The sequence below is a fragment of the Acanthaster planci genome, linkage group LG01 (assembly GCF_054643075.1).
Source record: "Acanthaster planci isolate LZ-2023a linkage group LG01, COTS_SCS, whole genome shotgun sequence".
Classification (NCBI taxonomy): domain Eukaryota; kingdom Metazoa; phylum Echinodermata; class Asteroidea; order Valvatida; family Acanthasteridae; genus Acanthaster; species Acanthaster planci.
In genome coordinates, this window is record NC_141777.1 from 8672911 (window position 1) to 8689921 (window position 17011).

The 17011-nt window shown below is 41.4% G+C and overlaps 1 protein-coding gene across 1 annotated transcript; it reads right to left on the reverse strand.

Annotated features, from left to right (window-relative positions):
• ahsa1 (activator of HSP90 ATPase activity 1) lies at positions 1-15512 on the reverse strand. The gene is made up of 10 exons (XM_022234888.2): positions 15241-15512; positions 12225-12304; positions 9606-9716; positions 8779-8864; positions 8169-8289; positions 6961-7043; positions 6505-6660; positions 5366-5467; positions 2922-2976; positions 1-1518 (listed from the first exon to the last, which is right to left on the reverse strand). Exons 1-10 carry the CDS (start codon positions 15318-15320, stop codon positions 1346-1348), a joined length of 1047 nt encoding a protein of 348 aa, XP_022090580.2. The 5' UTR covers positions 15321-15512; the 3' UTR covers positions 1-1345.
• Between the last annotated feature and the right edge of the window lie 1499 nt (positions 15513-17011).

Sequence of the window (17011 nt, forward strand, 5' to 3'; positions counted from 1 at the left end):
TTTGGTTTTCATTTTCTTTACTTTTGTTCCACACATCTTTCAAACATTTATTTTAAAGTGTTTTACAGTTCATTAGAAAAAAACCTTGATACATATTTGGTGGCCCAATCAAAAGACGTCCCCACCCCTCCCCCAAAATTTCCTGTTTACAAAACTATCAGGTATTTTTTTCCCTGGAAGGAGCCACTTAAACTTGAATCCATTTATATTGATTCCAGTGGGCAGAGGTTTTGTTTGCATAATTCATCCATTCTCTCTCTGAAGGAGAGGTGCATGTATAACTTTTACCAGCGTACAAATGTTGTTTAAGTTAAAGTGCAGGCTTGAGAATTTATCACTTTTTTCATATGATACAGAAAAAATTACCTGAGCTTTGGAAAGATGTGGTCATTTATTTAGATTTTCTTTTTACAATTTTTCTAAAAACGGAAATCAGAAGTCAAATTATCTTGAAGAAATTTGAACAGGCAAATGTAGCACAAGGTTTTGATAGAAGGTGCAATTATTTTGTCGCATTAAGAATACTGCAGACAATGTAATTTCAGTTGGTACACCTCTGACAGAAATGCTTAAAACACAATTTAAAAAACATTATTTCTGTTATCAATACTCAACCTACAAGCTGTCCTTGACTTTAATAATGTACAATTATGAAAGGTTTTATACTCTGCAATATATGGCTCAACATTCACTCTCAATCCCCATACTGACCATTTGACTAATAATGCACACATACATCAATATGAACAGGCATTTTAAAATACACAGATGCTTACAAATGTTGTCTTAACTTGAACTGCTTCTTACAGCTGGCAAAGAGATTCTGACGAAAAAATTTGTCCACTAAAGGTCAGACTCGCTATAATTTCTCTTGATTTCCTTGATTCTTTTGTGCTGGCTTTGGGAAGGCAATGGAGTAACAACCTAAGACAACTACACGCAGTAACAAACTTAAGTAGACTCAGCCAGTTCCAAGTTCAGGAGTAGAAAGCAAAATCAATCTGGATTCATGTGGTATGGAAATGACTACTTGAGAGGTATGATTCGACTTCAAGGCCCGACAGAAATTCCAACAATGAAGGACCTGATATGTTGAGATTCAAGTGTAAAAGTCCAAAATAATTCCTACACACTGTTGGACTTTTTCTCAAGCAGACTGCTAAAAAATGTATCTTCTTATTCGGTAGTTTACAATGCTCTGATGGAATCACTTAAGTTTAACCCAAAACCTCAAGACTACTACAATTTGCACTGCAAGCTCTGAAAGTGAGGACTTTACAAATAAATATTTTTCGTCATTGAACTCTGTCAGCCGCAACACAAAGAGCTCGGCTGTAGCTCGTCATCAGAAGAGTCGTGCCCCGTAGCTGAACGTCGCCATGATGGGATGCCAGTAGTGTCTCTTCCAACCCTCTTTCGTCCTGTCAAAGTCAGCAGCTGGGATGCCAACCTGGGTGAGGGTGAGCTTGGTGCAGTCGGCTCTCTGGGCAAGCTCAATGGTGAGTGTGGAGAAGTGGGCTGTAAATAAACAACAAAGACAAACACTTTTATCACTACTTGTAGGGCTCAATCAATTAGAATAATTCACTATTCGAATATTCAACCTTCAATACAATCGAATATTCAAATATCCGGATTAAACCATATAAATCAGTTGTAGTAACACACACAATTGCACATTATAAACCCTATAATAGCTTCTCATATGTAGGAGTATCTCCAGTCATGATTTAGCAAGACTTAACAGATAAATAATACTTCATCCTCATGCCCTGTTGAAAATTTCTGTTCCTTTTATAATTTTTAATGAATAATTTACTTTTTGAGTCATCGTAAGATTTCTGTCACTTTTCATTTGAATCTGCTTGAGGCAATTTTTCTCACTTTCAAAAGAAAATTCTCCCTTTTTATGAACTTTGTACTCAAATATTCAAATTCGGAAAAATAATATTTGAATATGCAATAAGCGATCGAATATTCGGCACAGCCCTACTTTGGCTTTCTTTCCGCATACAAAAACATATTGCTACTTCCTCTTCAAAATCTGAATTACCATCTTTTGAATATTTGTAACTGGATAAAAACAGTTACCAGAACAAAGTTACAAGGTAAGTTAGAACTTTCGACAACCCAACCCTCCACCAAGGAAAGACCAATTTTACTTGTCACATACTTCCTATGAACAGCAAGCCAACCCGGTTTTTTGCAAAGTTTCCGTCAAAAGCTTTTACCCGATTGGACAAATAACAAAAACACAAGTGCTTATAGTGACATTCCATAATAAATCATTTTTCACGCATTTGAAAAAAAAGCTTCAAGATACTTTTCACTACTTTAAATGAAACAGCACTTTTGATGTGCAGCATTATTTCGTCATGTGCCCAGCAAAAGGTCATAAGCGCGTTTAAGCCCTTATGCCTGGAAGCATGATCACAGTAGAAAAAATGTTCCTGGTAAAAGGGCGTAAGAAACACACTCTCTTTATTTAGTAAAAACGAACAAAATTTACTTCAAAATCAACACAGGCTGTGCAAAGAGCAACCTTTGTACAACTTATCAAACGACTTGGGAAATTTTTTTGTAGCTATTTGCAAAGAAATCTTTATATTTCATTAAAATAAAACAGTAGCATAGATACGTCCTTTTGCCAGAAAAATTTCGTTTTGCAGTGATCATGCTTCCCAGCAAAAGGGCGTAAGCGTTTACAACCTTCTTCCAAGCACCCGACAATATATAATGCCCCTGCTTTCAAACTTTCTTTTGGAACACAAAATGTCTACATTAAATTTCTTGAAACCGCAATCAAAATATGCACAAAGAAAATTTTAGAAACTCTTGACAGACTAGAGACTTATTACAGGTTTCCACAATCTGCCTTTTAACTACTCAAACTAGTAAATGAAAACTTGTCAGATACTTACCTTCGGGCCATGTCTTGAATCTCCAGCGCTGTTCAATTTTGAAAGTAGCACGATCCTGTCAAGAAATGAAGAAAAAACTAAAGCATGTCAGTGCAATAAACTCAAGACCTACATGTACAGATATGTCAGGTCTGTCAACCACCTGTCAACTACACGTCAATCAGATCTCATGAAGTACATGTACTTGTGCTTTCAAGTTCGGAATTTCTTTTTAATGCAATATGGAGGGTCGTCTGTGGTACAGTCTCTTAGCTTGGAGCCGAGCATCTACAAGTAATCGCATCTGAGCACATCCGTCAGCTCGTTACCCAAAAACTTCCTTCTTGTTAGACCTAACAGAGCATGGGTCTGCTGACACCCATCGTCCACTCAACAGCTTTGATTACATCTCTGCTTGAAATGACATCACCAAAAATTGTACATCATCACAATATAAGAGGCTGTTTAGGAGCAGGAGACATGTCACCAGTGGGCTACACTGACTGACTCTGTGGGGGAGGGGAAGACAAGGATAATTTTCACCCTGCCTTTACCTACTTTTAACCACACATCACCGAGTCCAACTCCTAAAAAATCAACTACATGTACATTACAGAGCGCGAAATTAGACCACAAAAGTGCTCTGACAAAATGTCATAACACAATCAATTTTGTTCTGCCATTACCTGCTTCTGATGTGCCATATTATATAAAAGGTAGAGTTGTAATATGCAGTATTAGGAGTCGAAATTCACTTTTTTCCCTGGTCCTACTAGAACTGCACACGCAGCGGCATTGAGCAGTCCTTGTTCGGGCGTGATTGGGCAGGCCATGTCATAAATTTGCATGCTTGAATTAGATCAACACTTGCCAAAGATTTCTCAGAATCCACAATTATTGTTATTTAACTAAGGCCTACTGCATACATGCAGTCTTTTATTAGGCCAAAAAAATACACGATGTGTAAAAATTGGGTCGGTAGGTCGGAACATTCTTTTGTTTGAGGGCAATTTTGTGCTGATTGAATGGCATCAGTGGGGGCGACAGCCTCCAAAAGTATCTCAAAAAGTGATGAACACCTGTCTTAATCTATGTACAAATTTCTAAATACGGCAATTCACAAGAAAATTATGAACAATTCACACAATCACGACGGCAAACTGGCCAACAGTGTCCGTGTATCGCGTGGTAAGCGTGCGTGATGCATTTAGACCAGCGGGTGCTAAACCTTGCGCCATGAGCAGAACAACCTCAAATTACACTCATGAACACAGAAAATACTGACATAAATAAGAGACCGAGTTCTGTGAATTAACTTGCAAAAAACCTCTTGCAACATAACATTGATGTCTTTCCGGCCTGTGGCCTTTTGTGTTCGTGATGTGTACGGCTGATGAAGACTGTTTATGTACAGAACATTCAATACATGTACAGTACAGACTGGTACTGGTTGCTACATTTCCATCACGCATTCTTTTGCATGGGTGCGGTGCATGGGTATTGTGGGGCGATTTCATGTCTGTGCAAGTGAAATATATACACGCGTGGCCTGCACTAGGTGACATGGGCCGGTGATGAGCGATCAGCCCTGATGAATAACTTGAGCATAATTAACGTAATTCTAACATAAAACTAATAATAAATCAGATGCCATAATCCCATATATTGTGTTGACATTTTAAGAGCTGTTATTGATAAGTTAGTCAGACAATTTGTCCAAGCATCTTTGATTTTGTTTGACCACACACAAAGTGCTCGGAAAATGTCCAATGTCCAACCGTAATCTCACGCTCAACATTATTCCCAAAAAATTCTTCAGGAAAAACTGTTTAAGAATCTAATCCCGACCCCCCTCCCCCCTTGGCATTTTCTGCAAAGAGCCTTCCTATCTGCAGTGAGTTGAAGTGCACCCCCACTGGCAAAGAAAAGACAGGTTGGTGACAAGTTTTCCAGAGCACACGCAATGACCATACCAGATCTTGACTCAACCATAAATCAGTCGTGGATACTCACTACATCCCACGCTGAATGCGCATGAACCCTTTTCACGTGTGCAATGAATTCCCATCCAAAGGATAAAAAAATGTTAAAAACACACTCTCCCTTCTTCCCGTTCAAAGCAGAGAAAATCCTCCATGATGCGGGATGAGCCCTGAGCTAGACCAAGAGAGGGCGCAATCTTCCTAGCAACGGAGGCTTCCTGGTGGGAACTGCCCAGTTCACGACTGACTATGAAATTCATGTGTAGTGGTCGCATCGCTACCAACTAAATGAACATTACGTACCACCCATGGATCTTTTCAACCAATTAGAGGGTGCTAAAAGGCGGATACCAACAGCATGCCCTTTGCAACTCAACCAGGGCTCAATCTGTCCTCAATCCTACCAAATCCTCCAAACCTATTCAAAGGGTTTTGAAGGTTGCGGACAGGGTCATAAGCAGAGGTCTCCCACGCATGACTCACCAGTGATACGAACTCTCCACTGACGTTGCCATCAAACAGACTAAACTTGCCTCCGTTTTCTGCCTCCATCACAGCCTGAGTTCTTGTGAATGCCGAGACCCTCTGTGTACATTAATAGGAAACACAATATAAACACATGGCACAGGGTCAGTTTCACGCACAAGGAGCCACAGGCAAAACTAAGGAGATTCATGAGAAAAAGATGGTAAAATGGAAGTAACATTAACCACTTCCTGCCGGGGACTCCGGGATCGGAGACGTATGGTTCATATGGGTGGCCGGCGTCTCCGAACTCGGACACAGGAAACAGGGCCCTGTAACAAAAGACTGTACTCCGAACAAAAGACCAGGCTGCTGGGCATTACTGACATTTTTCACTCTCAAAAGTGGTGATAATCCAGCCTTGTTTTGAGACCGTATACCAGGGTTTGGGGCATTGAGAGTGAGCGGATTACCACCGGGGACAAAAGCGCTCCACCATTGCAGCGATGAGCCACACAGCACCACTGCACGCTAATCTGGCCCCTATTGAAAAGAGGTCAGCAGTGCACTAAGCCAGGTTCGTGAACAAAAGACAGTTATACAACACCGCACAATCTGGGCTCTGTTTACAAGGCTACTGGCCTGGCTGAAATACTCGGGCGTCAATGAAGGTCACCTGTCAACTTTGAGTCTAAAGATTACTTGGTGCGGCTATAAACGACCATTAAATGAAATGATGAATTTTTGAAGGATTTTGAAAATGTAAAAAATAATAGTCATGCCGGCCCAGCATCATCAACATTAAAAAATGCCCCAGCATGAAGTGGTTAAATCTGTGCAAACCAATCAAATCTTTTAAAGAGTGTGAACACATTAATTTCCAAACAAGTACTTGGATATTCCGAACCCCAAACCGACATCAACAGCAAACCATATGTCCCACAAGCCTAATGGCACCCTCTAATCCCGGCCTATTGACAACCTGTCTACCACAGTTGTGAGGTGGACAATTACCTTAGGAGGTCAAAGAGACATTGTCAAACTGCCATCTTGTTCTGTGTATCGTAAGGGTGAACCTCCTCATTACCACACCCCAACATGCAGGCCAGTCAGATTCCCAGACAGACCCCTATCTCCCCTGGCTACCATCTCCTTACCTGTGGGTCGGTCAGCGTCTGATACAGCTCCTCCGCAGAGCACTTGAACTCCTCCGACAGCGTCAGCTTGCGTGTGTCAATCTTGACGCCGATCTGCGTGTTCTTCATGTTTTCCTGGTTGAGCTGATGCTGTCGCTTGACGGCTGCAGGAGACGCCTACAAGACAATCAAAATCCCCCTCAGTTATTGAATTAATACTAGTCAAAGCAAATTACAAGAAGCAGTCATGGAAACTCATTTAACTTCCCCTGGTATTTCCCTTTCCCCTTGTTCTATGTAGACATACCTCTGGAGGACTGCTTTGGACACAGCCTACGTTTTGTCAGGACAAAAACCAAGTACAGAAACAAGACCATGGAAAATGAAATCCACAAGCCGTAATAGAGTAGCAGATAGAGGTTACGACCTAGTATGTGGGTGTACACGTGGCACTCGAGCAATTTAAAAGGAAAATACCTTGGCAGGCTCAGGCTTCGACATGGAAGGTTGCGAGTCTTTCTGTGCTTCTGCTGAGGGCAGTATCATCCCTTTACACCAATCTTTTGTAACGAGGCAAGAAAGAAGAAAAACTTAGCCATAAAATACAAATCGACTTGGCCGTGGACAGGCAGCAGCCAAGATCAATCAAGGACCATTTGTCCACCCATAGTTGATTTTTTTTCTTGGTAACTAATGCAAAAAATACATCCAGGGTACTAGGCAAAATCGACCGGCAGGAGACTGACCTTCACCAACATTTTTAACAATTGTCAACCCAGAGACCCTCGCAATTTTTATGGTAAAGTGCCAGATTCCAGTTATATTCAACACTGTGCTGTAAACACAATACTGGATGAAATAGTCCGGCGCTACACTAGTAGGGTTTGGAACCAGCTTTTCCTACACAAAGATTCTAGCAGATTAAGAAGCTGGCATATAAATGCACTCAGTACGCTTCCCTCTTCCAAAACGCTTCACTGGTGCCCTCAGCTGAGGATATTAAAGCAGCCCAATTGATTTATCCCTGTGTAGAAAGTAACCTCTGCAAGGTGGCATACTTCTGGAACATTGTCATGGGGGGAAAAAAACACAAGTGTTCGACAATGGACTGGCATCGCAACTAACCCCTCACCAGCGAACACAAGATTGCTGGGCCTGGCTCCCAGCTCCATCATGAGTCAAAGTTAACAGAAGGAGAGACTGGAAACAGTCTACCTGCCTCCTCTGCTATGTATGCATTACACAAATGAGAAATGCCACCCCAAACCAGCAAAGTGAAAAAGTCGGCAAACAGGCCAACTGGTGACAGCAGCCATACCGGTCCTCTTGCCAGTTCTGAACATGCGTGGGTTGCTCTGTGTGAGCGTACACGGTTCTGAGCATGTGTAAGGCTGTAGCAAAGGACGGCGCGGCTGCTGCCACCAGCGTCTCAAAGTCTCATCTTGTGTTCGGTGCAAAGGGAAGTCCATGCTCGGTTACAAAAAGCTCTTTCTAGCTCAAGGCACACGACCTTCATTATGACCACAGCTGAAAAAGGATGGTTTCTTCAGACAGCACAGTAAGCCCAGTAGACAGGAAAGCTTACATTTCTTCCGGTACCACATTTCTTGAGATGTCTCCAATTGAGGAATTTTCAGTTAATTCCAGCAAGCCAATTCTGATCATCTGCTCTGCTCTGGACATACCATTTTTAAGAAAGGTAATGTATTTTCCAATCTGTTCTCGGATGAGGGGAGTCCCTTTTGTGCGCATCATCTCCTTCAATATTCTGGATTCCTCAGTCTCTTTTTTTGTTGTAACAATAACCTGTTCATAACAAACACGAGGGATACAGTTGACTACAAAGATACAGAAACTTTCGTCATTGTAAAAGACGAGAGAACAGGCCAAATTCTCAATACAAATATATCTTAAAAGACAGCTCATGCTCAGGGGATTTTAGGATTGAGGAATCCTACCAACATTTAGCCCGAAATAAGACGACCACTTGGGCCCTCTCGTGAAAACGTGAAATTCATAATTCCCATTGCAAAAATTGCCCCAAAGTCACAGAGAATAAATGTCAGAGGTGAGATTAATGAACCTGGGACAAACATTTCATTTCAGGGCTGCAGTTCATTAAAATTCAGGTCTGTATTTTTTTCTGTCACCAGGCAAAGTTACATGTTCCAGGTAAATCAGAATGAAGTCAACAAAGTCTCTAATGTCCACTGTCAGAAGAACTCCGGACCAGGAGGGTAACTTCCTAGCTTGGGGAAACCACTTTATTGAGAGCAGAACAAGCCTAGTACTCACATCTATCTCATCTACCTCATTCTCATCGCTAAGATTGGGGATCTGTACATGCCCAGTCAGCTTTGTACTGCAGTCCTTCAGATTACCTGCTCAGGCGACATAAGTGACAAAATTCTTATAAGAAAATCATCTGTCAATGACTTCTGCTTTGACATCCCAAAACACAGCAAAATACTTCATTGGAAAGATCTATGTAACTTCAACATACGTCTCGACTAATTTTCAATCGGTATGAGGTCAACAGTGTTGAAATAGTCAGGTTGGGAACTGCCACGTGAAATTTGACAACGAAATTTTCAGAACAGCTCTGTTTCTGGCAATCTGAGACTGAATTTGTTACAGGTCCAGAAAACTTTTTGCAGCTATTAATATAGTTGAATTCTAAGGCTGCACTATTATTTGAATATTTGAACATTCAGTTACTGAATATTCAAATATTTATTTTTGAAATCAAACATTTGAAGGGGAAAATAAATGGAATAAGAAAGGGAAAAATTCAATAATTTGGTTTCAAAATTGCATTCGTAAAGCATATCTCAAGAAATTACAAGTCAACTGCAGCCCCATGAGACCAAGTTACTTTTCTTTCAATTTTTCATTTCTTCACTTTTGGCAAAAACACATAAACATGTATTTTGTATTTGAATATTCAATACAATGGAAGGTCCAATATTCCGTCATTCAACTGACTCCGCATTAATGAATACCATTAATACAAACTCAGTTATGACGAAAGCATTCACAACAAATGAGAAAGTCAGATCTCTGCTAACTACAAACTCTGAATAGAACACATGAGGGTTGACCACAACAGGGTACTGGCACACCTTTCCACTCCAATTTGATGTTCCACTCATAGAAGAAGATTAGTTTGGCTTTCCTATTGCTGGCAGAGGCTTCTCTCTCGATGCTTGTCATCTCTGTAATCTCGCATTCTCCTGGAGGTACAGACAAGAACAACAGCTCAAAGAGGTTCCCTTTTTTTTACCACTGTACAAGGTAGCAAGTGAACACAGTCATGTCAAGAGACATATTCACACTTGGGATTGTTGACTAGCAACATTTCACTGGCAAACTGGCTCAACGGGAAAACAAAGATTTGTCTTGAAATACAGACCACATTGTCAATATCGTCTTCTACAGTACTATCAATAACTTTGTGGTCTGCGTGTCCAAGAACTGTTTCCGATGATCACTCAGGAAATAAGTAAAATGTACTTAAGTGTAGAAACAACTCCTCATATGAAATTTACACCACAATACGTCACAACATTTCCTTTTCCAATCACTTGGTGAGAGCATCAAATATTACCGGGAGCCAAGGTTTGACTTCCTTTCGATCTATCTATGCTGAATTATTCTTTGATGATTAGCAGTCGTCACATTCTGGCTCCCTTTCCCATTGGTGAATGAAAGTTTCAGAAGTTTTGAAAACATTTCCATGTACACAGGGCATCCAAACAAATGACAGCAATACCATACAGAAATCAAGTTTCATGAAATTAAGTCTGTAAACAGGGGACAGAGTTTTGCTTTATGAGAAAGTTAAAATTTAATATACAATAACAACCAACACAGATGGGTCCTTTTCTACATGTACACTGCCGTGCAAAAGTCCGATTGCACATGTGCTGTAAACTTTCTGTTGTAGTTTTGCAATAAATTACTGAGTCTTTATAAAAAAAGCATCTTACCCTTGTAATGTGTAGTTATTTTAATCAAATAAATTCATAAATCTCATTGCTGAAGTCGGCGACTACCCCCTCTTTTCGCTAACTTTCGAGTGACTGTTTTTCGCCCGTGTAAAATCGCCATTTTGAAATATCTCATTACGTATTCATGAGCTCATGAATATTATTAGGTGGCATTTAAACCAATGGAAGCAAAGCTGACGCGGCGGGAAACTCGGTCTTATGAATAATTATAGGTGATTTCGCCGCCTGTGAAGGGTGAATGGATACTAGACAAATCAGGCTACCTCGTGGCGACAAAATTTGCATACCAATACTTTCACTTTGATACGCAAAGCTGCAACACAATGCCAGCAAATACGCCACTTACCACTCGCGAAAAGAGGATGATTGAAGCCTGGAATCAGGAGGGAATTTCCAACCGGGAAATTGCCAGAAGGCTGGGAATCAGCCAATATGCTGTTCGTCGGAATCTCCAGAAATTGACGGAGTTTGGGTCAATGGAACCCCGACCACGCACCGGCCGACCGAGATCGACCACCGAGCGGGATGACCGGCAGCTCGTGAGGGCATCGCGGCGCAACCGCTTTCTGACCGCCCCTGAATTAGCGCTGAAGCTTGCCAATGCAGGGGTTGCAGTCCACCGCAGCACTGTTTCAAGGCGATTGGCTGCAGTTGGGCTGCTTGGCAGGGTTGCTAGGCATAAGCCCCGACTTTCAGTGCAGCATAAACGTCGTCGGCTAGCCTGGGCCCGAGAGCACCTGGGGTGGACCGCCAATGACTGGAGCCGGGTCTTGTGGTCCAATGAATCGACATTCCAGCTGTTCCAGAGTGATGGACGGGTCTATGTCAGGAGGACTGTGGGGGAAGAGTTTGACGAGAAGTGTGTTGTGCCCACCGTAAAGCATGGGGGATCCAGGATCATGGTGTGGGGCTGCATGAGTTCCGCCGGTGTCGGCAGCCTGGTGCGGGTCAACGAAAACATCAACGCCGCAGTTTACGTTGACATCCTCCGGGAAAACATGCTGCCATCTGCCCACCATTTGATTGGCCATGAATTCCTATTTCAACACGATAAAGCTCCATCGCATACCGCCAGAGTCACGCAGGAATTCTTGGCCGATCCCACCCCAGAGTTTATTCGAGAAATGGGGGGTAGTTGGCAGTTTGAGGTGATGACTTGGCCGGCCCAGAGTCCCGACCTGAACCCGATTGAAAATCTGTGGAACGAAATTGACCGCCGTCTTCAACATGAAATTCGGCCGGCAAATAAAGATCAACTGTTCCAGATTGTCACTCGGATTTGGGAGGGAATGGACCAACAAGTCATCACCAATCTCCTGGAGTCGATGTGAAGGCGGTGCCAGGCTGTTATCGACGCCGGTGGGGCATTTACGCGATACTAAACCCCATCACTGGATTTCCGGATTTCTCGGACACTGGGCGCCGCCATCTTTAATGATATGCTAATGAGAATACTGCCCATTGAGTATGTGCACACGCACGGAGAAACTCTAATTACCAGGCCCGTAATTGTTCACCAATTCATGTTTTAGAACTGGAAACGTGAATTTAATGGAATAACCATATCAACACAAACACAGGTATTGCTTTTGTGGAAATTTATTTTTTCTTTTATGCAAAAAAACACACAATTTGTTGTGCACTCAGGTGCGATCGGACTTTTGCACGGCAGTGTACATATCAACTCTAAATCATTGTCTTATTTGACTTCCAGCTAAGACACTAACCAACCTTTATCATCTTGGATTTTCAGACCAACTAAAACTTCTTTCAAGCACTCTTTGGAGGCATGGGATGCTTCCCGCTCCGTCCTGAACAAAAAAAAAGAAAAAGCCCAATCAAAACAAAAATGAGGTTACAATCACCAAATACATTTCAAATCCTGAGTTTCACACTGCATGGCATCAGGATGATATTTCAAGTGAGCAGGCGGACAATTCAACCTAGGGACCAGAGAAATATTTTCCTCTCCAATTTCACAATAGGCCTAAATGAAATTGTGTCGAGCTCTCACAATTTAATTTGGCCTGATTCTCGATGTGCAAAGTAAAAACTTGTAAAGTACACCTGAAAATGGAGGGAACAAATCTTATGAACTGTGGGCCTAATTCAATAATGATTTACAGGAATTTATCAACATTGAGGAAATTCTGAAATTTCTGAACTGTCAATGTGAAGTCAGATTCATTCAAGTATGTCACACTCAGCTGAACTTGTGCCCAATTTCCAGCTGCCTACATTTTGGAATTTTTGAGTAAATTTCACGACACAGAAATGCTTCACAAAGGTTTAACAGCATGTAGTGGGCCTAGCATGCATTATAAAGGTAATTTCCAAGTAATTGGTTTGAAGTTTTTCAACCAACATGATAAAGAAGTTTGGCAACACTGCACAAAGAAATTCGAGGGAAACGTTGAAGTGCACCAACGTAACGTTAGGGAACTCCACTTTACCTGTGTATAGTCTACCTCACTACAAAAACACAAACATTTGAATAGGCTAGGTAACGTTCAATAAACCTTTTCGATGTTCGCAATGCATTATAGCTTTGGATTACAAACAAGCGATCCATTTTATGCACAGCCCCATGAGAGAAGTGTATGTTAATGTGCCTCCAATTTACTACATATTCCAATTCAAGCCATCCTCTTCTCACAGTGTTCCATTAAATATTCGGGATGAAGATATTTACAAACCTCAAAGTTTAAAGCATGGCAGAAAAGAAAAACTGCGGGAATCCCTTCCAACAACACAAGTTTTTGTCAGGTATTAATGCCCTAGCCTATTGGTCAATCAATAGGCTCATTCATCTCACATTGACCAATCATGTTGATCTCTGCATAGAATGACTGGTGCCCTTAAAAAAAAGACAATCAAGGGTGATTTTCTTCCAACAAAAATCTGAGAAAATGTCACTTTGAAATCTTCCTAGTATAAGCCTACTACGCATGCATCTGTGAGGTGATGAGCAATGTGCAGATACTTTAGAAATATTCTGAAGAAAACTGTAAACTTGATTTCTGACTGGTTCACTCCCCCCCTAGGCTCATAAATAAAATGCATGGCTTGTTTGTCATCCAAACCCATAATGCATTGTGACTGTCGAAAAGGTTTAGGCCTATTTTAAAAAGTTAAGAATTATCCCCATCTCCTGATCTCCTAAACATATGAGACTTAGACTAAACAAAACTCTTAAACTAGTCCAATAAAATCTATCTTGTACTGACTCCACTTTTGTTTCTTTTTATCTTGGCTGACTAAGCCAGCATGATCAGTTCAAAATTTCGTCCACTCTAGAAGCCTAGGCCTTAACGCATTGGTGACTCACTAGTCACCAATGTCACTGTACCCTAAAAATCACCTTTTTCAACATTTGGACCAAGTACCTTCCATAGGCTTTTGCTTCCATTAATTCATTTCATTCGAACTAGTCCCTACCCCGAATCAAAATCCTCTGAATTAACCTCCAAAACTTTCTTAATGTCCCCGTCTATGGACCGAGTGAGAATCACAGAATCCAATAATGAGGGTAAGGTTTACACACATTTGGAAAGAAAAGAGAAATTTCCCCTTCAAATCAGAAACAGTCTTGTCGTCAGCTCGATGTCGCCCTGTTGTCCAAATCATGTTCAAATAGTGATTTAAACTGTATGTTAATGTCCTGGAGAAGATGTCACAGCGCGCCGGCCTAGCGGACCATTCACAAAAAGCATACCATGTCGGCACACACATGTGCGCCAATGACTGATTCCTGAGTGCTTTCAGTGAATGGTCCGCTGGGCCAGCACGCTGTGACGTCGTCTCCAGGACATTAACATACAGTTTAAATCACTATTAACATACAGTTCAAATCGCTTTTTGTACAAGATGGTGACTTCGAGCTCAATGACAACAGCGTTTTCGATTTTAAGGGGAAATTTCTCTTTTCTTCCCAAATGTGAGTAAACCTTATCTTACGATCATTATTGGAATCTCTGATTCTCACTCGGTTCATAGCTGGGTGCATTACGACAGTTAAGGATCGTTTTAGAGGTAACTTCGGAGGATTTCGACATGTTTGTTTCGGGGTAAGAGCTATTTAAAGGGTTTATTACCACTACTAGCACCTTGTTCCTATAATAAGGAAAACAAACACACTGACATTCAGACCTTGAGGATCTGTTCCTTAATCCTAGTAGCTCTTGTTTAGGTAAATTTGACAATATTTCAGCAAAAAAACCAGAAATTTTTACTTGAGTTCGGCAAAAGACGACCACATCACGCCATTTTGATTCACGTCATTACCCGACCCAGCCATTGTCGGTAATACAATTTCATGAAAGAAATTTTTATGGTCACAGGTCAAGGATCCAGACTACATGCGCCAATTTTTCTTCCTTCACACTATCACAGCTCTTCGTAGCATCATTTATGCTGCCGTTTTACCCCATAATATCCCTACAAAACCAAAGCCCTTCCCACTTTTTTATTTTGATATGAGTAATGACATCACCGCCAACTTATTTAGGTAGGCCTAGGTTAGCTACATGTAAGTTGTTTCGAAAAGGTACACCAGTATGTTTCCTTATAATGGTAATGAACGCTGCTATTTAAGTATTTTGAGTGAAATGAATTAATGGAAGCAAAAGCCTATGGAAGGTACTTAGACCCTACTAATTACTATCGCCCGACGATGTCTAAATGTAAAAAAAGACGATTTTTACGGTCCAAGTTACTCGGACAACTTGAGCTAGGTCTAGTGACTCACCAATGCCAGTTGTTGACATTTGTAGCATCTGATCTCTCTTCAACAATCCATCGAGGATCTCCTTGTCCCCATTTCGCCATCGTTAACGTCTCAAAAAAATTCAAAGAATTCGATTTTCAATTCACAAAGCGGAGGGTTTGAAATAACGAGCAAAAATGACAATATGATAAGGAATACACGAAATCGGCCACAAGAAAGTTCTCGAAATCACGAAAAACGTGCAGAGATACTTTCTGTCTAGCTCCTTTTACAATGACACGTGCTAACCCGTTCAGACAGGGTACGCTCACTGTCACAAAATTGGGATGGGTCCAGACTCTTTAAAAATTCAACGGCGCCCTCTAGGGACTCTGGTGGGGAGTCAGAAGTCGAAGTTTTCTTGATATAGTGTTCCTCGATCAGAAAAAAAATCCAGACGTTCCTTCGACTTCCTGTGCTTAGTGTTGCGACTGTTGCCAAACTTCTCCATTGAAAGACTAACGTTCAGTTAAATATTTGAACTATGACCTTCATATTTCTTGTTGTCAAACCTATGTGAACAATATCAGTGTTATGAAATTTAGCCCGAAATTCAGGAGGTGAAGGGTAATGTCCGCAAACTGAGTGTTAACGTAGCGCACTTGAACAAATATGAGAAAATCGCACATTAACATTAAAAAGTTCTTTAGAGATGATATTATAAAGCGCTAATAAATAAATATTACTCACATTACTTACACACTCACATGCCCGACTATCTGTAGGTAAATTACTTTTGGCCATGGGCGCGTTTTAATAGTAGAGTAGGCCTATCGCACATAACTTTTTTTTTTGGGGGGGGGAAGAAACTCAGGCCAGAAGAGAATTTCATTTGAACATTCTTGCAGATACATAAACTCAAGATTTTCATGAATGGGACTGTTTAGGGATTGAAAAAAATCACTTCTTGTGACATTTGAGGTTAAAATGTTGCTCTTCCAAGGCATTAGAGAGACGAGAAATAGAAGCAGGCCTACGCCACCTACTGTGGGTTTATCGACAATACGTTCACCGTGGGCGTCGCCACCAGGGGGAGGGGAGTTCATCTTGCTTTGCTCCCTTTCAGCTTTTCGAAGCAAACTGGCAAACAATCAACGGTGGAGGGGGTCCATTCGGAGGTATTTTCAGTGACGTATTTACGTTGCTAAAGGGAAATTTCTGAGAGTACAAAATATTGGGGGAACTGAAATGCCATTTTACATTGGCTAGATAAGTTTCAAATTTTCAAATGGCGAGGGGACCGGGGGCACAGATTTTCGCTGGGGAAACGTTCCTGGTCTCGTACGTCCCTCTTGTTACACCAGTGGGTATTTGGGCGAGCATATTGGAGATGATTTCCCACCCCCTTTCCTCAATTGATTTGCCTTTCTTTGTCCCCAAATTCCTGAATCCCCACATACTTGTTTCACATACAAAGTGTGGACATTCCTTTGTTCTCCTGTGGTTAAAGTAACTTGGGAAAAATGCTCCTTCTTCTCCCACTAGGATAACTCTTCGAGCTGGATTTTTGGCGATGAGTTTCTGGACTGTTCCCCTTCATTTTGCCAAAGATAACCCTGGCCCCCAAATGCCTCTGAAACTGTTTTTCAGAGAGGAAAATTGTGTGGACATCTGTGAGTCCACACAATGCCATCGCACCCTATTACGTTGGCTTGCTTTGTGCAGAGGTCCACGTGTACACCAAGCCTACATCCCGCCATTTGCGATACCCGATCACCCATACCGGTACATAATCTTACTATTTTACACACAT